Raw genomic sequence first — 23167 nt, forward strand, 5'->3', positions numbered from 1 at the left:
ATCTCAGAATTGGAAGCATAACTTCCCCAAAACACCTGAAACTAGGTCTAATTTACGTTCCCTTAACAATAGTCAAAAGGCAATATTTGTAACATAATAGCTAATACTCAACAAACTTTAATATGAACTCTTTCTCGCCACACCCTCCCATTAAAATATTACTGTGGGAAGTTTCATGATGGTAGTGACTAAATTTTTTGATACATATGACAATAAATATAAATTAGAAAGTGCAAAAGCTGGCTGGCAAATCAGATATTTAGCAGCAGCCCTACAGAAGTCACTGTTTCAAAATTATTTGTCCAAGGTGTGAGATCAATTACAGTAGAACCACAGTCTAAAGGGCGCCCCCTACCCCTTGTCCTATAGTCACAGGCATGTATCAGTTTTCTTCCTAGAAGTATAAACTTTCACCTAGGCAAGCCTCATAACTGTACACAAATTGTTTTCCGTTTCACCAGTGTGGAAGCCAATTCTATTAAAGAGTCACAGTGTGATAACACAAATTGTAATCTCTTCCCTCCTCGCTGGTTGGAAGGATCATTGCTCCTATTCCCTTTCTTTTCAATCTCACTATACAGCCAAAGCATTTGAAAAAACTGTATAGTCCATAAAACAAAAGTAAAATTGTTAATGGTAGGACAGTATTGTAAGATTCCTAAAAGAATTAGAAAGGTATTCATGTAAACATGGAATATCACGTTCCTAATGTATATGCTCCTTCTTTCTCAGTTCCTTCTGCATAATCTGGCTAAATCCTAAACTGTTTGTTTTTTATTGTTAAGAGGTTTAACCTAGCTACACACTGTTTCAGCATTTACAGGCACATTCGTTCACAACATTAAAGTGAATTAAATACACTTGTAGAGAGAGGCTCAGATTTAAATTTGTATTTTGTTATAACTTGGTGTCCAGTCTGCTGAGGGGCCCTTCAATTACCTTAAAAGGGGTGTAACAGCACCAGCCTCCTCCAGTGTCAGCCGGAGTTGGGCTAGCCCGTTTTAGCAGACTGAAAAACTAGCTGAGGCTGGAGATGAAGATGAGAAGTGGGGCTGCAGCACAAAATACACCCCGTTTAATAATGCATTGCCTCTTCCCCAGGCTTGCCGTTTCGGCTGGTCTCTCTAACCCTCGCTCGGCGATAGCCACCCCCCTCTGCCTCTGGGACCTAGGCGGTGGGGAGCCCAGGGGACTCCTCAGCCGCGCAGCGAGCGGGGTGCAGCCCCCTCCCCTCGCGGCCGGGCTCTTACCCCTGGGCACGTCCACCTGGTGCCCCCTGCCCACGCTCTGCCAGTAGCTGAGCAGGCGCTCCTGCTCGGCCTCGTCCCCCTGGCCGCAGCCGCTGCTGTGATAAGGCGAGTCGGGGCTCGGCTCCTCGGCCATGCGGTCCAGGTCCTCCAGGGTGATCGCCCCCGGGGCGCCGGGCTCCCCGGCCGCGCCGCTCATGCGGCAGCTGACCGCTTCCTGCTGCATGGTGTGGGGGTCGCTGTCCTGCCGCGCCGGGCCCAGGGACGATGTGCTCTGCGCCCTGCGGCGGGGGCGGGGGCAGTGGCGGCGGCTGCTGTCAAGGCGGCGCTTTTGCTCGCACTGCCGAGGGATTTCAGCGAGGCGGAGGCGGGGGCAGCCCGGAGCTGCCTTGGCGACTGCTGCGCCGGCACAATCCGCCGTTCGGAGCGTTTACTGACAGCTGCTAGTCCCTGTCACCGTTTGCTGCCTTTGCCTTTCCCAGCCCTCTGGCCAGGGGGTGGCCCAGCCGTCAGTTTGTTACCGTCTGACATGTGGACAGGGAGGGGGGGTGGTCTCATCTGGAAAATGTGACCATTGTAGAAAAAGGAGTGGCTTGCGTTACCTTGCATTCTTGCCAAAACAAGCATCTGAGTGTGGTTTTAGAAACAATTCATATTTTTGTTCAAATGGACATTAAAATTGAACTGCTCTAAATATTACTCATTTGCATTTCAACTGTATGATTGCAAGAAAACCAAAATATTTATCTTCACAAATAATTATACAATGTAAGTGTTTTGTAAACAGCTATACATGCTTTGTGCAGCTATATTCTTTCCTGTTGCTTAGGATGTCTTCCTTGGTTCTCTCTGGAAGGCAGGACGCCTGTTCCCACCTCTTGCAGGAGTCTCACTGTACCTTTGAAAAACAGCAGATGAAAAATGATGCAATTAATTATTCAAAATATAATCTAAATTAACTTGTATGATTATAAAATAATAATCCTTGAACTTGCCTAGGAAGGAGTATGGCAGAAAGAGACCTAGTCATAGTAGACCACAAGCTTAATATGAGTCAACAGTGTGATACTGTTGCAAAAAAAGCAAACGTGATTCTGGGATGCATTAACAGGTGTGTTGTAAACAAGACACGAGAAGTCATTCTTCCGCTTTACTCTGCGCTGGTTAGGCCTCACTGGAGTATTGTGTCCAGTTCTGGGCACCGCATTTCAAGAAAGATGTGGAGAAATTGGAGAGGGTCCAGAGAAGAGCAACAAGAATGATTAAAGGTCTTGAGAACATGACCTATGAAGGAAGGCTGAAGGAATTGGGTTTGTTTAGTTTGGAAAAGAGAAGACTGAGAGGGGACATGATAGCAGTTTTCAGGTATCTAAAAGGGTGTCATCAGGAGGAGGGAGAGAACTTGTTCACCTTAGCCTCCAATGATAGAACAAGAAGCAATGGGCTTAAACTGCAGCAAGGGAGATTTAGTTTGGACATTAGGAAAAAGTTCCTAACTGTCAGGGTAGTTAAACACTGGAACAGATTGCCTAGGGAAGTTGTGGAATCTCCATCTCTGGAGATATTTAAGAGTAGGTTAGATAAATGTCTATTAGGTATGGTCTAGACAGTATTTGGTCCTGCCATGAGGGCAGGGGACTGGACTCGATGACCTCTCAAGGTCCCTTCCAGTCCTAGAGTCTATGAATCTATGTAATTATTAGTGAAGATATGACTACTGGCTACAGCTGAAACATTTACTAACATTATCACAATTTGATCCTTATCCGGTTATTCCATTGAGTCTATATGCAGTTGTCTGGATACTGGGCTGTAACCTTTTTTCTTGTACTATGAACACCTTCAGAAGACGAGCTTAAATTCATAACTTTTCTAGACTCTAAAAATCATGGACTAGAGACACCAGATTTGCAGTTCATTATAACAGTCATAGAATCATAGAATGTCAGGGTTGGAAGAGACCTCAGGAGGCCATCTAATCCAACCTCCCACTCAAAGCAGGACCAACATCAACTAAGTCATCCCAATCTATAACCCACTAACATTCCACCTCCCCAGGCTGTTTTTTCCCCCTCCCTTGCTTTCCGGTTCATGCTTGTTGGGGCTAGTCTACATTACCTGCTGGATTGACGGGCAATGATTGATCCAGCGGAGGTTGATTTATCACGTCTAGTCTAGATGCGATAAATCAACCGCGGAGCACTCTCCCATTAACTCCGGTATGCCACCGGGGTGAGAGGCACAGGCAGAGTTGATGGGAGACCGTCAGCCATCGACTTACCACAGTGAATACACCACGATAAGTAGATCTGAGTATGTCGACTTCAGCAGTATAAGCTCAAAAGCTAGTCTCTCTGACCAAGTGAAGTTGATCCAATAAAAGATGTTACAGTGTCTCTCTAATGTGTTTGTAAGTCATGTTTTCCTGGGATCATGTTATTAATGAAAAAAAGGCTTACATTATGTTTTGCTAATGACAAGATGTGTTTTTTACCATGAAGTAACTAGCATGCATTACCTGACCTGCTATAAAAACATAGCAGAGACCATGCACTTCAGTTATACTGAAGGGTAAACTAGGTGAGGTCAGCACTATGCCCCCGTGCCTGACCAGTGCAAAGGAGTAACATCATAAAATGGATTCACTCTTAAAAAATCTTTGATTTTGGTAGTACAAAACAGTAATCTCATCAGTAGGAAGAACACCACAGAAATGTGTCACAGCACAAGTATGTATCATATATATATATAGCTATAACCATAAAGTAAGTAATTAGAAATAAGTTCAGTAGAAAAATCAGCATCTATGTATGCACCAAATGAAGTCATAGAAGAATATAGGGCATTCTTTTCGCTGTTTGCAAGATGGCGGAATTACTTAACGAAATCAGGATTTGTAATTAATTTTAAATTGGGGTGGAGGGAGTCCAAAATAGCATTAAATGTTATAGGAATGTATAACTGTTTTAGGTATATGGATTCTTTGGAAGAAATAACAAAAAAATAAGTCTACACCCAGATCCAGAAAGCTGTTTAGCCTCTTAACTTCCATTGAAGTCAGTGGATGTTAGGAGCTGAAATACCGTTGTGGCTCTGGGCCTACTGCACCTGAAGGCTCAGGAACAAAAAGGCAAATGGAAAGAATCAATATTTTTAATGTCATGACTTTTGAGTCCTAAATAATAAAATTACTATAAAAATTGCAAGTTACAAATTCACAATAAAAAACAGAGAAAATGTTATACTAAAACTGCTTGGTTGTGATTGCTAAAACTACTAGCAACTATTAATATTTTTAATTAGAGCTGTCATTTGCAGTTAACTCATGCAATTAACTAAAAAAAATTAATCACAATCACAATGTTAAATAATAGAATACCAATTGAAATTTATTAAATATCTTTGGATGTTTTTCTACATTTTCAAATATATTGATTTATATTACAACATAGAATACAAAGTGTACAGTATTCACTTTATTATTTTTATTACAAATAATTGCACTGTAAAAATGATAAACGAAATTGTATTTTTCTGTTCACCTCATACAAGTACTGTAGTGCAATCTCTTTATCATGACTCAAGTTCAGGGTATCAGAACAGCAGATAAGACAAATCTATGTACTGCTGTGTGGTTTTATGCAGACATATAAACTAATAAGGAATTATTTTCAAGTCTAAAAACATGTATGGCAATTCTGATTTTTTTAGGAGTGTAAGTGTGTATAATATTTCAGTGACTTAAGTCCCTTTTTAGTAGCTCAGGATATCATTTCAGATGGAGAAGACCTGCTTTGTCTAGGTATTGGGATGCACTGTGCCTTTAAGAACACAGTCCTGGGAAGTGGGTGCTGAGATGTTCCATTTGTGTCACTCACACCTATTTCTGCAACCACTGCAGGTGGCTCACTCTATCTATGGTAACTTATCCCCTCTACCTCTTCCTATCCTAGTGTTTTCTCCTTTTCCCAATATGTGACAATGCCTCTGTCCCATTCTTACCCCCAGCTCCTACTCCCTGCCTGTGATTTTGCCTTTCTCCTTCCTCTAGCTGTTTGACCATCCTGTGTATTCATTCATTCCTCTTCCCCCAATGCACCTTTGAACCCCCATAAACAGCAGGGAACACATTGGAGTCCCAAATAAGGGCAGAGTGAAGGGGTGGCTTCAGCAAATATTACTGTAACAGCAAAGCAGCAGACTGTGACATTACACCTGTGTTGCATCACTTGCTCTCATGGCCTGGCCTGGATGGAGTTCCAGGGCCCCAGGGCAGCCTATGCTGCCTCCAGGTTGTCCCACACAGTGTCCCCACACCCAGGGCCACAGTGTTCCCCATCCCTGGAGCACCCACAAAAAAAAATGGTGGGTGCTTAGCATCTGCTGTCCGCCCCCTTATCAGCACCTCCCCCTCTCCTGAGTGCCTCCCACCTGCCGGCAGCCCCACCAGTCAGCGCCTCCCTCTTCCCCCAGCGCCTCTCGCCCACCGCAGATCAACTGTTCCATGGCATGGAGGAGGCTCTGGGGGCGGGGGAGGAGCAAGGGCTGGGCATGCATGGGGGAGGATGTGGAACGGAGCAGGAAGAGGCAGGGTGGAGTGGGGCCTTGGGGGAAGGGGTGCAGTGGGTGCGGAGCTGGGGGACTACCCCCGGCGCATTAGAAACTCGGCAGATATGGAGGCTTTCCATCAGAATCAGTCTAGGAGTGGGCAGAAAGGAACTTTTTTGTGATCTGGTCTATATGTGGCGTTGTTTGGAATTAGGAAAGCAGGGGTACAACCCAAGATGCAGTCTTGTCTGCACAGAATTCCAGGCACGTTGTGCAGACTCTTCAAATAGATTTGGCCACCATATATATTTGTCTTATAACATCACCCAACATTGTGGTATCCAAGCACCTGGAAAAGAATCAAATCCAAATCTTAAAAAGGCCTATTGCATTATTTCCTCTCTACTCACCTCAAGGCAGTTGGATTTGTGTGTCCTTTTTTGGAGTTTTAATTAGTTTTTAGTTCCTCTCTCTTCTCTTTTCTATCCCTTTATTTCTTCTTGACATCACCTCCTTTTGGTCTACCCTCCTTTTTGCTACTTTTCTGTTTTTAACTGAGACTGCAGGAAAGCCAAGTCAAATGAGTGAGTCTTGCATGTGGTTCTGAAGGCCACAACATCATTCTAAATAGCTTCAATCACAGGTGCCAAAGGCGTGGCCCTGTTGCCAAGCCTGGTCTCTCATTTTCATAGGCTCCACTCTTCGGGTTGACAAATTCCTAACTTGTGAGGAAATGTACTTGAAAGAGAATTATTACACTGAGAGAGGTGTCTCAGACAGTTACACAGAGGATTTTGAAAATTAAGACCAGACTCTGAATTTGATTTGGTAGTATGGTAACATCATGATGACCTGCTGTATTCCACTGTTTGTGTTCTGGGGGCAGGCTGCGTTCTGGACTGAAGTTTTGTAAAGATCTGCATACTCACAGGTAGTCATAGTGAATTGTAGTAGACCTCCAGCCTGGAGGTCACACAGGTATGCATTGCTGTGTTCAAGTCATCATCAGACAGGATGAGGCACAGGCTTTTAGCCATTTTCAAGTGGAAAAAGTCATCTTTCACTGTTGTAGCTCTTTGAGACTCCAGCAGGAGCAAAGACTCCAAAAGGACCCCAATGCTACAGATCAATGTGATGCTCTTTTGATACATAGTGATATAACATGCATACATACAATCAAATGCATTGCATTTCTGATATATCTAATGGCGGCTAAGGTGGTAGGGATAAACTGACTCTTAAGCAATATGTTTGCAATACTCCTAAATAACCCATGCTGTTTGTGCCCAGATACCAGGGTGATGGGCTCAACATGAATACATTGCTTAGCCATCATCCTTTCCAGCAGTATCAATTCGAGTTTAACGAGACTGTCTGTGCTGGCTAAGAAACACAGCTGTGTGGAGAAAATTGTGCTGCAGTTAGAGTGTTTTTTGTTGTTCTCAAGGTTATTAAAGACACAACAGAGAAGCAATTATTCAATTTTATAAACTGAGATTACAGTGTGTCATCACTAGCATTTTTCGTGTCATCATGTGATAAAAGGACAATGCATACTCTTGATTCTTCTTATTGCAGGATGTGTAGTATTTCAAAGCAGTCAAGCTGCACATACGGACAGATGTAGAAATGTTGCATGAGGTGCATCCAGACAACTGAAGCTTTGCTGACCATTTAACTGTAATCTCTTTGGGTATATCTACACTGCTATAAAAAAGCCGCAGCATGGCTGTGGTTGGCCCATGTCAGCTGTCTTGCTGACAGCAAGGCTAAAAATTCCAGGGTGGATATTCAGCCTCTGAAATCCCATGACGGGGGTGAGTCAGAGCCTGGGCTCCAGCCTGAGCCCAAATATCTACACTGATATTTTTCGCCTTGCAAGCCCAAGTCAAATGACCTGGCTTCTGAGACTCGAGGCCTGGATTTGGGACCGCAGGCATAGATACCCATCTCTGCGGCCTAGGACCCCAGCACCACCCTCTTGGTCTTTGGTCAGAAGGCCTAGGTCTCCAGTGCCGCACTCTCTCCCTACAAGGCATGGAACGCCGGAGTTGAGGCACTAATCCCTGTATTCCTGGTGCTGGCGAGTTTCCCGCCAAAGATTGCCGTGGCACAGGTCATCTTCACCTAGATAGTTTCTTAGATGTTGGTCCCCCTGGGGCGGGATTGCTCCCTATCACGGCACTGGTCTCCATCTCCCTAGTATCATTTGTCAGGAAGGCACTGATCCTTGCCCTTATCTCACCAGTCACCGACTAGGGTCAGTTGGCAGACTTAGGCCTCCAATGCTCCACTCTGGTCGCCGGAAGGGCAATGGTACGAGTCATGCCAGGAATTCCACCCCTTGCCAAGGAGGGGTGATTCGCTGCCGACCCGCGAGACCAGTGTAGCATCTGCAGCAGCGGCATGGTGGCAGGGACAGTGGCCCACTCAATGACCATGCTGGAACCCATGGGCTGTTCTGATGATCTAGTCCCATATTCCCACCAGTCCTCCTTTGCCGCCTCTGACAAACTGCCACCGGCATCGCCGGCACCACAGTCGGAATGTGGTACTGAATTTGACATGGAAGCAGCGCAGGAAACTCCAACACGTAAGCGAGCCATCCCTGGAGAGGGAAGGGGAACCCGCCCCTTCCCCAGCGGTGCAATCATCATTGTCATTTCTGGATGAAGCGGTGGCAGGTCTCTTCCAAAAGGGGAGTCCTCCTGACGACTTAACGGAGCACTAGGCCCTCCTTAAAAGGGTGACTGCCAGTTTAAACTTAAAAATTGAGGAATTCATGGAGAAGTCTGACTCTTAATATTATATCCTCTTCCACCTCAGCCTGGGTCACACTGCCTGTCCACCAGGGGTCCTTAAGGTTTGCAACTCACTGTGGCAGCCCCCCTCTTCCATTCTGCCTACTTCTAAGAAGGCAGAAAAGAAGTACTACATCCCTGCAAAAGGGTTCAAATATTTCTACACTCACCCTCCAGCATAGTCACTGGTCATGTCCACTGTGAATGAAAGGGACAGGTAGGGCCAAGTCAGTGGCACTCCAAAAAACAAAGATGCCAAAAGACTTAACTTGTTTGGCAGAAAAGTTTATTTGACAGCCAGCCTGCAGTTTCAGGTGTCTAGCCACCAGACTCTGTTAGGAGGTAATATTTTAATCTGTGGGACTCCCTTAGCAAATTGGAAGAAGTCGAAGTCCTGGCACAGTCAAGGAACTATGATGTGACTGGAATAACAGAAACTTGGTGAGGCAGTTCACATGACTGGAGCACTGTCATAGGGGGGTATAAACTGTTCAGGAAGGACAGGTATGGGAGGAAAGGTGGAGGAGTTGCATTTTATGTAAGAGAGTAGTATGATTGCTCAGAGCTCCAGTTTGAAACTGGAGAAAAGCCTGCTGAGAGTCTTTGGGTTAAGTTTAGAGGCAAGAGCAACAAGGGCAATGTCATGGTGGGTGTGTGCTATAGACCATCGGATCAGAAGGATAGGTTAGACAAGGCTTTCTTCGGACAACTAGCTGAAGTTTCCAGATCACAGACCCTGGTTCTAATGGGGGACTTCAATCACCCTAACATCTGCTGGGAGAGCAATACAGCAGTGCCCAGACAATCCAGGAAGTTTTTGGAGAGTGTTGGGGACAACTTCCTGGTACAGGTTCTGGAGGAACCAACTAGGGGCCGGGTTCCTCTTGACCTGCTGCTCACAAACAGGGAAGAATTGGTAGGGGAAGTAAAAGTGGGCAACTTAGGCAGCAGTGACCATGAGATGATTGAGTTCAGGATCCTGACAAACGGACGAAAGAAGAGTAGCAAAATACAGACCCTGGACTTCAGAAAAGCAGACTTTGACTCCCTTAGGGAACTGATGGGCAGGATCCCCTGGGAAGCTAATATGAGGGGGCAGGGAGTCCAGGAGAGCTGGCTGTATTTTAAAGAAGCCTTATTGAGGGCACAGTGCAGAAAGAGTAGCAAATATGGCAGGCGACCAGCTTGGCTTAACAGTGAAATCTTCAGTGAGCTTAAAGTCAAAAAGGAAGTTTACAAGAAGTGCAAATTTGGACAGATAATGATTAGGGAGGAGTATAAAAATATTGGTAGAGCATGCAGGGGTGTAATCAGGAAGGCCAAGGCATAATTGGAATTGCAGCTAGCAAGGGGGGAGGGATAGCTCAGTGATTTGAGCATTAGCCTGCTAAACCCAGGGTTGTGAATTCAATCCTTGAGGGGGGCACTTAAGAATCTGGGGCAAAATCAGTACTTGGTCCTGCTAGTGAAGGCAGGGGGTTAGACTCGATGACCTTTCAAGGTCCCTTCCAGTTCAATAAAAATAAAGGAATGTGAAGGGTAACAAGAAGGGTTTCTAGAGGTATATTAGCAACAAGAAGGTGGTCAGGAAAAGCATGGGACCCTTACTGAATGAGGAAGGCAACATAGTGACAGATGATGTGTAAAAAGCTGAAGTACTCAATGCTTTTTTTGCGTTGGTCTTCACAGTCAAGGGCAGCTCCCAGACTGCAGCACTGGGCAAAACAGTATTGGGAGGAGGTGAGCAGCCCTCAATAGCGAAAGAACTGGTTAAGGACTATTTAGAGAAGCCGGACATGCCCAGATCCATGGTTCCAGATCTAATGCATCCAAGGGTGCTGAGAGAGTTGGCTGATGTGATTACAGAGCCATTGGCCATTATCTTTGAAATTTTTGGAAATTGGGGGAGGTCCCAGGCGATTGGAAAAAGGCAAATATAGTGCTCATATTTAAAAAAGGGAAGAAAGAGAACCCAGGGAACTACAGACCGGTCAGGCTTACTTCAGTCCGTGGAAAAATCATGGAGCAGGTCCTCCAGGAATCCATTTTGAAGCACTTGGAGGAGAGGAAGGTGATCAGGAAGAGTCAGCATGGATTTACCAAGGGCAAATCATTCCTGACCAACCTGATTGCCTTCTATGATTAGATAACTGGCTCTGTGGATAGGGGGAAGGTGGTGGATGTGATATATCTTGACTTTTTAGCAAAGCTTTTGATACAGTCTCCCACAGTATTCTTGCCAGCAAGTTAAAAAAGTATGGACTGGATGAACGGACTGTAAGGTAAATAGAAAACTGGCTAGATTGTTGGGCTCAGCGGGTAGTGATCAATGGTTCGATGTCTAGTTGGCCTCCGATATCAAGCAGAGTGCCCCAGGATTGGTCCTGGGACCGGTTTTGTTCAACATCTTTATTAATGATCTGGATGATGGGATGAATTGCACCCTCAGCCAATTCGCAGATGACACTAAGCTATGGGGAGAGGTCGATAACGCTGGAGGGTAGGGATAGGGTCCAGAGTGACCTAGACAAATTGGAGGATTGGGCCAAAAGAAATCTGGTGAGGTTCAACAAAGACAAGTGCAGAGTGCTGCACTTAGGACGGAAGAATCCCATGCACTGCTACAGGCTGGGTACCGACTGGCTAAGCAGCAGTTCTGCAGAAAAGGACCTGGGGATTACAGTGAACGAGAAGCCGGATATGAGTCAGCAGTGTGCGCTCGTTGCCAAGAAGGCCAACAGCATATTGGGCTGTATTAGTAGGATAATCGCCATCAGATTGAGGGAAGTGATTATTCCTCTCTATTCGTCACTGGTGAGGCCACATATGGACTATTGCATCCAGTTTTGGTCCCCCCACTACACAAGGGATGTGGACAAATTGGAGACAGTCCAGCAGAGGGCAACAAAAATGATTAGGGAGTTGGGGCACACGACTTGCAAGGAGAAGCTGAGGGAACTGGGGTCATTTAGTCTGCAGAAGAGAAGAATGAGGGGGGATTTGATAGCAGCCTTCAACTACCGGAAGAGGGATTCCAAAGAGGATGAAGCTCAGCTGTTCTCAGTGGTGGCAGATGAAAGAATAAGAAGAAATGGTCTCAAGTTGCAGTGGGGGAGGTTTAGGTTGGATATTAGGAAACACTATTTCACTAGGAGGGTGGTGAAGCACTGGAATGGGTTACCTAGGGAGGTGGTGGAATCTCCATCCTTAGAGGTTTTTAAGGCCCAGCTTGACAAAGCCTTGATTGGGGTGATTTAGTTGGTGTTGGCCTTGCTTTGAGCAGGGGATTGGACTAGATGACCTCCTGGGGTCTCTTCCAACCCTAATATTCTATGAAATACTAGGAGGCCCTCCCACAGGACCGAGCCCAGGATTTCGCTGCTTTGGTGGACAAAGGCACAGGAGTGGCGAGAGGGGCCCTGCAAATGGCCTGGGATGCTGCAGACGCAGCCAGGGTGGTTGCCTCTACAGTGGCCATGAGGCGCAGCTCTTGCTTGCAGTTCTCCCCGTTATCCCAGGAGATGCAGGCCACTATTCAGGACCTCCCATTAGAAAGGGCAGGGTACTTCTCTGAGCTCATGAACACAAGACTCCTGTACCACTCTCCACTCCCTGGGCCTTCATACTCCTCACCAGGGCAGGAAGCTGTTCCGTCCTCCACCTCCCCAATCCAGATCCTGGGGGACTCCCCAGCTGAACACCTACAGGAGAAAGGATAGAGACAAGGGGTCTAAGTGGTGACAGCCATCGTCTTCCCATTCATCTGCTCAGCCTGGCCCTTCCGGGAACCAAGGAGGCTAGAAGCAGACATTTTGGGGTTGCACTCAAGGACAGCACTCCAGTCTCCCACTTTTTCCTCAATCTCCTGTTCCATTTCCTGTTGGCCTGGTCTTGGCTGACCTCAGATCATTGGGTGCTCGATATAATATCTTCAGGTTACACTCTGCAGTTTGTGGTGAGGGGCGGTGTCTGGGGGTGAGAGCCGCACGGAGCATCTTGTGTGCCTCCGCCTAGGAGCCAGACTTGCTGCTGGCTGCTTCTGGGGCGCAGTGCGGTCCACAGTGGCAGGACAAGCAGGAAGCCTGCCTTAGCACCCCTATTGCACCACTGACTAGGAGCCACTTGAGGTAAGTCTGCACCGCAATCCTCTGCCCCAGCGCTGAGTCCCCCCGCCCGAACCCAGAGTCCCTTCATGCACCCCACCCCAGAGCCAGCACCCTTATCTCAGAGCCCTGACTCCCTCCCGCACCCCACCCCACTGCCCCAGCCCTGAGCCCTCCCAAACCTTGAACCTCTCATTCCCAGCCACACCTCATAGCCCTCATCCCTGCATTCCAACCCTCTGCCCCAGCCCTGAGCGCCTCCCATACCCCAAACGCCTCATCCTCAGCTCCACTGGGTCACGAGCATCAAGAATTTTCTTCAAATGCTTTGCCAGAAAAAAAGTTTGAAAACTACTGCCCTAGGCCACTATCTTGACCTTCCATCCGCCGCTCCAGGGTAGGTTGGTTTTCACCCAGGACATGACTGCCAAATTCCTCGAGGGCCTCAAGCACCTCTACCTGCACGGCAGGGACCCCATTGCTCCGTGGGACCTGAAACTTGTGCCCCCTTTGAGCCTCTGGCTTCCTGCTCTCTCCTTGTTTCCTGGAAGGTGGCATTCTTGGTTGGAATAACATCTGCCTGCTGAGTCTCTGAGATTAGGGTGCTTACCTCAGAATCGCCCCATATGGTCTATTACAAAGTCAGTGTCCAGCTACGGCCACAATCGGCTTTCCTATCTAAAGCGGTGTCTCAGTTTCACACTGGCCAGGACATTTATTTACCTGTCTTTTTTCCAAAGCTGCATCAGGCAAAGGAGGAACGTAGGTTGCATTCCTAGATGTCAGGAGGGCACTAGCCTTCTACACTGAAAGGACCAAGCCATTCTGCAAGTCAACACAATTGTTCGTTACAGTGACCGACAGGATAAAAGGTTGTCCAGTGTTGGCTCAAAGAATTTTTTCTTGGATTACTGCCTGCATTCGCTGATGCTATGATCAGGCAAAGATGCTATGATCAGGCAAAGATGCTACCTCTGGCGATTATAACTGCCCTCTCAACCAGGTTGCAAGTCTCTTTGGCAGCTTTCCTAGCTCAAGTGCCTTTCCAGGACGTCTGTAGGGCGGCCACCTGGTCGTCTGTCCACAGATCACGTCCCATTATACACTTATCCAGCAGTCCTGGGACGATGCTGGCTTCGGTAAAGTAGTACTGCAAGCTGCCAGACTCTGAACTCCCAGCCCACCTCTGAGTATACAGTTTGTGTGTCACCTACAATGTAATTGACATGAGCAAGCAGTCAACAAAAAACAAAAAACGGTTACCTACCTTTCATAACTGTTGTTCTTCAAGATGTGTTGCTCATGTCCATTCCATTACCCACCCACCTACCCCTCTGTTGGAGTTGCTGGCAAGAAGGAACTGAGAGGGCGTAGGGTTGGCAGCACCTAATATACCAGCACATGAGCGTGATACTCAAGGGGGCACCATAGCTGACCCTACAGATACCGCAGAGGCAAAAATCTCTGAGGACTGTGCACATGGGCGCACACACACATAGAATGAAATGGACATGAGCAATACATCTCGAAGAACAAAGTTAGGAAAGGTAGGTAACTTTTTTCCTTTTTATTTTATTTTAAAATTGGTTATACAAGACTATGTATGATATCTGTTTTTAGCTTAATGAATACAAAGGCAAGAAAACTGTGTGGATTCTGTTCTGTGTAGCTTCAGACAACTTTAAAAAGAGAAAGAGAAAAAAAATTACTGCAAGATGTTGAAAGGAACCTAACCCTCTGAATCTTTTTATGAATAATATATATTCATCTGCCCAGAAAGCAGGTGAGAAGTAAGTAAAGGCTGAAGGATCTGAATGAATGTATATAATTATCACAAAGACAACTTAAGGAGGGATATAGGTGCTGTTATTGGATACACTACAATGAGTTCCATACCAAGTCTGGGTTTAGAATCATAGAATATCAGGGTTGGAAGGGACCTCAGTGGGTAATCTAGTCCAACCCACTGCTCAAAGCAGGACCAGTCCCCAACTAAATCATCACAGCTAGGGCTTCATCAAGCCTGACCTTAAAAATCTCTAAGGAAGAAGATTCCACCACCTCCCTAGGTAACCCATTGCAGTGCTTCACCACCCTCCTAGTGAAAAAGTTTTTCCTTATATCCAACCTAAGCCTCCCCCACTGCAACTTGAGACCCTTACTCCTTGTTCCATCATCTGCTACCACTGAGAACAGTCTAGATCCATCCTCTTTGGAACCCCCTTTTGAAAGCAGCTATCAAATCCCCCCTCATTCTTCTCTTCTGAAGACTAAACAATCCCAGTTCCCTCAGCCTCTCCTCATAAGTCATGTGCTCCAGCCCCCTAATCATTTTTGTTGCCCTCCGCTGGACTCTCTCCAATTTTTCCACATTCTTCTTGCAGTGTGGGGCCCAAAACTGGACAGTACTCCAGATGAGGCCTCACCAATGCTGAATAGAGGGGAATGATCATGTCCTTCGATCTGCTAGCAATGCCCCTACTTAGCCTTCTTGGCAATAAGGGCACACTGTTGATTCATATCCAGCTTCTCATCCACTGTAACCCCTAGGTCCTTTTCTGCAGAACTGCTGCCTAGCCACTCATTCGGTAGTCTGTAGCAGTGCCTGGGATTTTTCTGTCCTAAGTGCAGGACTCTGCAGTTGTCCTTGTTGAACCTCATCAGATTTCTTTTGGCCCAGTGCTCTAATTTGTCTAGGTCTCTCTGTAGCCTATCCCTACCCTCCAGTGTATCTACCTCTCCCTGCAGCTTAATGTCATCTGCAAACTTGCTGAGGGTGCAATCCATGCCATCCTCCAGATCATTAATGAAGATGTTGAACAAAAAGAGCTCCAGGACTGACCCTTGAGGCACTTCGCTTGATACCAGCTGCCAACTAGACATGGAGCTATTGATCACTACCCATTGAGCCCGAAGATCTAGCTAGCTTTCTATCCACCTTTATAGTCCATTCATCCAGGCCATACTTCTTTAACTTGCGGGCAAGTTTATTTAGCTTTGATGTCGACTTAGATTTGAAGAATTTAAAAAGGATTTCAAGGTAGTATAGCAATGTATCATTTGTCTCTTAATATTTGGTAATTCTATGGATAAAATGTTCCAGATTTTCTTGAATTCAAAGCATTTAAGTGAAAACAGATCTTAAAACAATAAACAGCCTCTGTGTGCCTAAGACCTTAAGGTCTTCCACTCCCTGGAAGTGGGGAAGGATGTTTTTCTAAAAGATATGCTGTAGGAATTATTTTGGCGAAGCCCCATAGCTTGTGTTATGATAGGAGATCAGACTTTGAACTTCCTGTGTTTATGGGAGGCCAGGTGTGGATTAGATCTTCACATCTTTATTTTTAAGAGGATACAATCAATCACATAACACAAGAACCAGGAGTCACCCAATAAAATTAATAGGCAGCAGATTTAAAACAAGAGGAAGTGTATCTTCATACACCGCAGTCAACCTATGGAACTCGTTGCCAGGGGATGTTGTGCAGGCCAAAACTATAAGAGGGTTTAAAAAGAATAGATAAATTCATGGAGGACATTAGCCAAGGACGCAACTCCACGCTCTGGGTGTCCCTGGCCTCTGACTTCCAGAAGCTGGGAGTCGATGTCAGGGGATGGATCACTTGATGACTGCCTGTTCTATTCATTCCCTCTGAAGCAGCTAGTATCGAGCATTTTGGGAAGACAGGATACTGCGCTAGAAGGATCATTGGTCTGACCCAGCATGGCTGTTCTTATGTTATGTTCTTAAGATGATAGTTCCCCTCAAACTAATCCTTCTCCCCAGAAAGATGCAATTTAGGCTGACTTCTCTATGCACAAGCTATTAAATCTTTTTTCCGGACCATTGTTTATTGTTAAAGATAATTTTAACTGTGGGAAACTTGGTAGTGTGGAGTTAAATGACCAGTCTAATGACAGGGTTTATTTCCTGCCTAAATCTTCTGTCTCTAGAAATAATCCTACAGCCTTTATTTTTATTTAGGCTGAAAGAGAACAAATTAATGTCATGAACTAGTGAGAGATCACAGGGGTTCTTGAAAAAAATCTTATCAGATTTGACTTAATGTGCATACTCTTAAATATATTAAAACATCCATACTGCAGTCTATGCTAGATTTGAGTTCAGGTCTCAAATGATTCCATGTATACTTGAGGATATTAGTGGGCCATGGGAAACTTTTTTGTGGTTTAGTAACTTCGGTGGTGTGGGGACAAAACTGATCAGTTTTTAAGTGATGAAAGTTATGTTGATTTTGTTCAGTAAGGAAAAATATTTTATTTAATTTGATACCATATTCCACTGCATTCTTGGCTACTTTCCCACTTGACAGAGTGAGATAATTATGTATGCATGTCTTTGTCTATACTGTTGGTAATATATTCAACTGCTTTTTTAACTGATCTCATTGAGGTATACAAATTCTCAGGCACTACTGAGAATTTCATATTTAAATTTAAAAGAAAATTTACTTGTTCTACAGTTCTTCCGTTTTAAAAAAATATCTTGTACTATTATGTATAACTAAAATGTCCTGGAAAGATTGAAATGATTTTCAGTTACTCTGCTTTTTAATTATAGGTGATTTAAATCAAATACTGGAAGATTAGTTAAATGTAATAGTTCACTTGTATCTGAGTGATTCATGCTGCTGTATCTTTTCTAAGTAGGTTATGTTTACTGTCCTTATCTGCTTCAGTTTTTGAAGCTCCAGGTTATTGAGTCCTGCTGTCTTTCATATTAGTCATTCTTGGTTTGTTTTGTAGAAGATGATTGAATCAGATAGTCAGTGCTTGTACACTGTGTATGTAGTGACGATATCATTTTCTTCTATACTGCAAATTAGGTCAGGGAGATGAAAAAAGCACACATAATGAAAAATTAAAAAGATGTATCTAATTACAAGAAATAATAGTGTAAAAAAACCTGTGCATAAAACCATAGCTATGATGTTATCAAAATTTAGCCCAGGCATTGGCTCCTTTTAAAGGAAAAATGTTTGCTTTTATATTTTGTATACGCTATTTTTTAGTTAGAAGTCCGGCTTATGTTTATTAGCTTATATTCAAATACTAATGTACGCTATATAGGTCTTTGGGTGTAATGCACACTACACTTGTGCATTCTGGTCTTTTATGTTCTTATCTTGAAGTATTTCTTTGATCTCATAGTAGTATTGCATTATAGAAGTTTTTGCTTCTCTTAGAATATAGTAGTTTACGGCACTCCATTCCAGTTAATGTCTCCCCTGACATGCTCAAATCATGCTGGTTATTTAAATATTTTATTCCGATGTGTAATGCAGATCTCACTCAAGTCCCATCATGTTTTTAATTTTAGTGGTTAGTGGCTGTCATTTACAGGTTACATTGATATATGCCATAGAATATGTATTTCTTCAGCTCAGTAAGGTCCCTACAGATTGTACAATAGGTCTTTTGGGGAAGAACTGACTTACTGGCTCACGGGGTATAATTGTTCTGCTGAAGAGCATGCCACTTTTGTTCTGCCTCACGGATACAGGCAAAGTGAACAAGAACTCCTTGCTGCAAGAGATTTAGGATGTTCTGTTTTTTCCCTAAGTTAAAATAAACGGTAATGTTTTAAATTTCTGTTGCAGAAATTTGGGCAAGTGTTTTTCACTGGCTTTTTTAGGACAGACATTGGATTCTTGGCTTCTCTTTTTCTTTCTGAAGTACTACAGCAGCATATGCCCCTGTAGCCTAGCAATCAAGCAGAAAAAAGCCTAGTGGGAAAAATTGATATTCATGCACTTATTGCCCGACAGTGCATAGACAATAAGCTCTACTCGTTTTGTGGCCAGCTCAGGAAGGAGTCGCCCTAGTTGCCTTCCTCCTGAGCCAGAAAAGAGTCAGGAATCCCCAACAGTGAAGCAGCAAGCAATCCCCTTGATCTTTCCTACTTTGCTTCATTTCCTCCCAGGAGGGAGCAAGTGACACAATGATATGAAGGCAGTTCTCCCAAAGTAGAAATTGCTACTGACAAGCTGCATGAACCTGCTACATTAGTCTCAGCATTTTATTATGGTCCTAGAGGTGGATCATTTCTGTCTCCCAATGCAAAACCACAGAAGGAGGCAAGAGAAGCAGACCCAGATCCACCCAACAGAGCATTACTTTGGTAGTTGGAGCCCCAGACTCATTTTCCAATAAACAGTCCACACCTCACTTCGTAATGGGCTGCTTAGTCTGCTGACTTTATAGTCACCTACTTAGGTTTTCCACATCTTACAGGTCTGTCACTTGCAGGGATGGAGATATGTTCCCTTACTGAAGCCCACTCCCTTTCCTTTCTCATTGGTGATTCTTTGGGGGGTATGGGGGAAATCTCTGTAGATGAGGGAGGCAGGTGGGCAAAGTGGGCAAAAAGAGCTACGCTAAGTTGTCATCGTAGTGAGTACATGTAGATGAATTGTAGACTTGATAACTACCATAGTTAAAGAGATCAGAATATTGTAGGTATGTGCAAAGTAAAACTGGAATAGTTGACATCTGGAATAAACATGTTCTGCTTCTAAAACTGTGATTTATCTGATATTGATTTCCTGCTGTCAGTACATTTCACTCTAGACACAGGGGGAACTTTCCCAAACCATTTCCCTCTGGTTTAGCCTTAACCAGTGTTAAAACTGGTGGGAGCTGTTGTTACCCGAGATTCCAACAAGCAGACCTGTACATACTATTGCAGTTAGCCTCGTTTTTCATCATGTTTAACAAAAATGGTTATAAACAGGTTTGCCATTCAGAGCTTTCTGAATGTTACAGCTTTCACTGGCTTTTACACCAATTCAACTGAACTCATCCTACAACCTCTGGGAAATTTTGTAAACATAGTTAGTATAGACACTACCTCAGTCTAATTCCTAGTGCATACAGCTAGCATGAATTCAGAGTTAATGGTCTCTTGTCAAATTAAGCCAAAGATGTCTTTGGAGAAAACTTGTGATGGTGTTACAGAGTGCTAAGACACTTTTGATACTGCTACCCAAATGGACCAACATATTGAAAAAGCCACTTGTCTAGAGCAAATCTGAGTACTCTAATAATAAAACTGTAGAGTTAGTGCTCATGCAAAACTAAATATATAGAAAAAAATCCTGACCACCTTTTGGCAAAGGAACAAAGGAGAAAAACAGTATTAAGATGACTTGGAGCAGGTCATTTCCCTTGCTCCACTGAAGTAGAAAACAGGCTTGCATAATGTGTATGAACAGAATTAAATTAAAAAAAAACAAAACTTACAGCCTGGAAGACGCAAGAAAATTACACTGACAGTGGAGAACACTGAAATGGGATGTAACGTGGGCAATATCCATCTGCTATACTATAAACTATCCTGAAGTGAATTTAATCATAAAATAGTCTCTACAAAATTACCATTTAGCCTACAAACTAAGCAAGTCAGTTAAATTCTGATTATTTTCTCTGTTTGGCAGATAACTGCATTAAAGCTGACTGTTTATTATAGACATACAATCAAAATTTTGAAAAAGCATAATTATTTCTTATCTTTGTATTACATATGTGCTTTTTGTTTTACCTGCAGGTTTTGGAAACATTTGCTGGCCGCCTGATTAAAATTCGAGTTTTGGCACAGCGTGATATTCCCAGCCTTACAAAGTACCAGATAATTCTAGCAAGAGATCAGTTTAGGAAAAATCCTTCTTCACACAATGCGGTAAATGTTACTTAGTAATGTAATTGGCTAAATGTACAGTATGCAATAAATAGTAGTAATACTCCTACATTTACATAGTACATAAAATAACAATGGATCTCAAAATGCTTGACAAACTATAAATAGAAATTACCACAGATATGCAGCCCTGGGATGGACCGTGCCAACTTGTTTAACCATTCTCAGCACCACTGCAGGACCATTTAGGAAAAGAAGGAAGAATACTGTATCCGTCTGAAACTATATAGGGAACTAGACATGTAAAATATAACTGCCCAGATTACACTGAGGTCTGAAAAGTCACCTAATGCACCTCCTTGTCTAAATAGCCACAAGATTTTTACTATAATCTGCCCTTTGTTTATGCCTTAAGCATAATAGAGAATGTAACTTATAATAACCAGTACAATTTTATCAACTCAAGATGCTTAGGTTGGGTAAGCGTAAAGGAAATTTCACCCTGCCAAACAGAATAAGCAGTACAACAAAAACAGCAGTACAAGCGGTAAGACAAAATGGTATTCCCTTGATAAGGCAGACGGTTAATTCATTCCAGAGGACAAGCAAAACAGCATTGGTGTTTTTGAAAATATTTTTGCCAATGTCCATAATTCTCAAGTGATTCCTTTTATCAAAATTCTTCCATGACTCCTTTGAGAAAAAAAGGTTACTTTTGTTAATTATTAGGAAACTTTACCAAACCATTTTCAGCCTGGTTGATGAGGTTTTTGGGAGACAAACCACCAATTCAGTATTGTTTTCTTTTGCAGTTTGTTTTTCAAATGTTAAACTGATTCTTGGCATCAAAAATTGCAGTATGATTCCTGTTGCTTATTGACCTCTTTAATTTATTCTAATGTGTCATAATTTTTTTATTAGGGGATACAACAGGGCATAATTGAAGGAGATTTTGCTCTTTGCATTAGTTTGTATCATGGTTATGAACTACTGCTGCAGATGGGAACACGATCATTATTTATTTTCCTGTGTGGAATTATGGACGGATCAAAAGGTAAAATGCATTCACAAACAAACTCTCTCTGCTCCTTATTTCCTCCTCCAATTTAATTTTCAGGAAATAAAAACATATTATGTTGAGTACCAGGTTTATATCAGTATTTAAAATTATTTAGAACAAAAACAGCTTAACAAATGGGTTGCACATGAAATTTGTGTATTTTCTTTTTGCGGCTTACATTTTGATGAAAATATCATGCTCAACGTAAGCCTTTAGAAATAATCTGTAGATGAGATAGTGTAGTTAGATTGGGAAAGCAATGATGTGTGTGGCGATAGATCAATGAAGTATGAGGAAGAGGTAATCAGAGTTCAGCACCCGATACAGCAATAGACATGAAAAGAGACAGAACCAGCCATTAAAAGATTTGTGCAGAAAAGGATTAAGTCTTTAAGGTAATCTCTACGCTGGCAAAAAAAAATGGACCTGTAATTCCCAACAATTCAGCTCTATTAGTAATAGCAGCCATGGGAGACACAGTATGGCAATACTCTGTTGTTTCTACCATCGTGTCTCCTGGCCCTGCAGAGCGATGGTAAAATGCCTGAACACTGTCTGCACTACATCTTCTTATCTTGCCATCACCAGTGGAGTATAGCGTGTTCCATTTTTGATGGTATAGAAAAGATCTTACTGTGATATAAAACCTGGATTCTTCTTTGACTGACCTCTGCATATTCCTGTGTGTGAGATTAGTACCTCCTGGCATCAAGCTGTGTGATCTTCTATAGGGCAGTGTCTGGGGCCACTTGCCCTTCCCTAATGCGCATATGCACACACATATATCTATATGGTGATGGGTCCTGAGAGTATAAAATGGGAATGGTCCCAACTGCTTCTCAGTTCCTTCTTTACTGCCAAAGGTGCAGTTATTGCACACGAGATCCTTGATGCTTTCCTCATCTAGCATCAGCTTTGGTGATGTACCAGCCTAAGTGCAATACAGTATATTCACAAGCAGTGAGCCTCTGTCTAGCATAAGTTACTCAGAGGATGGGTTCCCAGACCTATCTGAATTGGCTAGAGCTGGTGTTGAGAACCTGGCATGGTTAACTTTGCTTTTATAGGGAGCACCATAGTCCCCTGATCCTTTGGGGTCTACTATCTTGGCACTCTTATACCCAGATCTGTCCTGGAGTCTTTCCAGTATCAGCAACTTAATCTCAGATGAACACTACACAAAGGTGATGGTTACAGATGGTTGAGTTTCAGTGCCTGCAGAAATAGTTGACTGAGGGTATCAAAGTTCCTTTTGTGGGAGTCCTCCAGATGAAACCAGTGGAAATGTTCAAGTTTCCAGATTGAGGTTCTGGTTAGTATCTAGCATGGCCTTTATCAGCTCCACTATTCTTTAGATGGTTTCCTTAACCAAGTGCAAGGTGTGCTTAAGTGCAAGACACCCTCTGCACCAACACCTTTGAAAACCATTCCCAGGCTCAATATGAGGTGGCTCTTGTTCTTATTGGTTCTCATCAGTTCCTCACCATTTATTTGCTGTGAAAGTGACCAAGTCTTATTATCTGGTGCCAGTGTCCTGACCTTGAAACCATCCAAAACCACTAGTGTCCAGAGACACTTAGGTTCCAAACATTGGCATCAATGCTTTGTTTCTGAAGCGAGTTCATAAAGAGCTTTCCTGGAGTGTACTCCACTGTCATCAGCCAATGCTGCATCACTACTGGCATGCTTTTTTCTATTCATGTCTAATGAACTGCTCATTGAAACCCCTGAGTTTCTAAGATGCTGTACTT

General features: G+C 43.7%; 2 protein-coding genes across 2 annotated transcripts in view; one reads left to right on the forward strand and one right to left on the reverse strand.

Annotated features, from left to right (window-relative positions):
- LOC115651667 (heme-binding protein 2-like) overlaps positions 1-1743 on the reverse strand; it is a 28052-nt gene extending 26309 nt beyond the window's left edge. Inside the window, exon 1 of the mRNA XM_030562782.1 lies at positions 1251-1743. Within this exon, the coding sequence (XP_030418642.1) occupies positions 1251-1473 (223 nt within the window). The 5' untranslated portion in view covers positions 1474-1743. The remainder of the gene's footprint in view (positions 1-1250) is intronic.
- FANCM (FA complementation group M) overlaps positions 1-23167 on the forward strand; it is a 157747-nt gene that overhangs the window by 50315 nt on the left and 84265 nt on the right. The window contains exons 5-6 of the mRNA XM_030558989.1: positions 20267-20398; positions 21278-21410. Coding sequence (XP_030414849.1) covers positions 20267-20398; positions 21278-21410 — 265 coding nt within the window. The remainder of the gene's footprint in view (positions 1-20266; positions 20399-21277; positions 21411-23167) is intronic.

The sequence above is a fragment of the Gopherus evgoodei genome, chromosome 4, assembly GCF_007399415.2.
Source record: "Gopherus evgoodei ecotype Sinaloan lineage chromosome 4, rGopEvg1_v1.p, whole genome shotgun sequence".
In the NCBI taxonomy this organism is placed as follows: domain Eukaryota; kingdom Metazoa; phylum Chordata; order Testudines; family Testudinidae; genus Gopherus; species Gopherus evgoodei.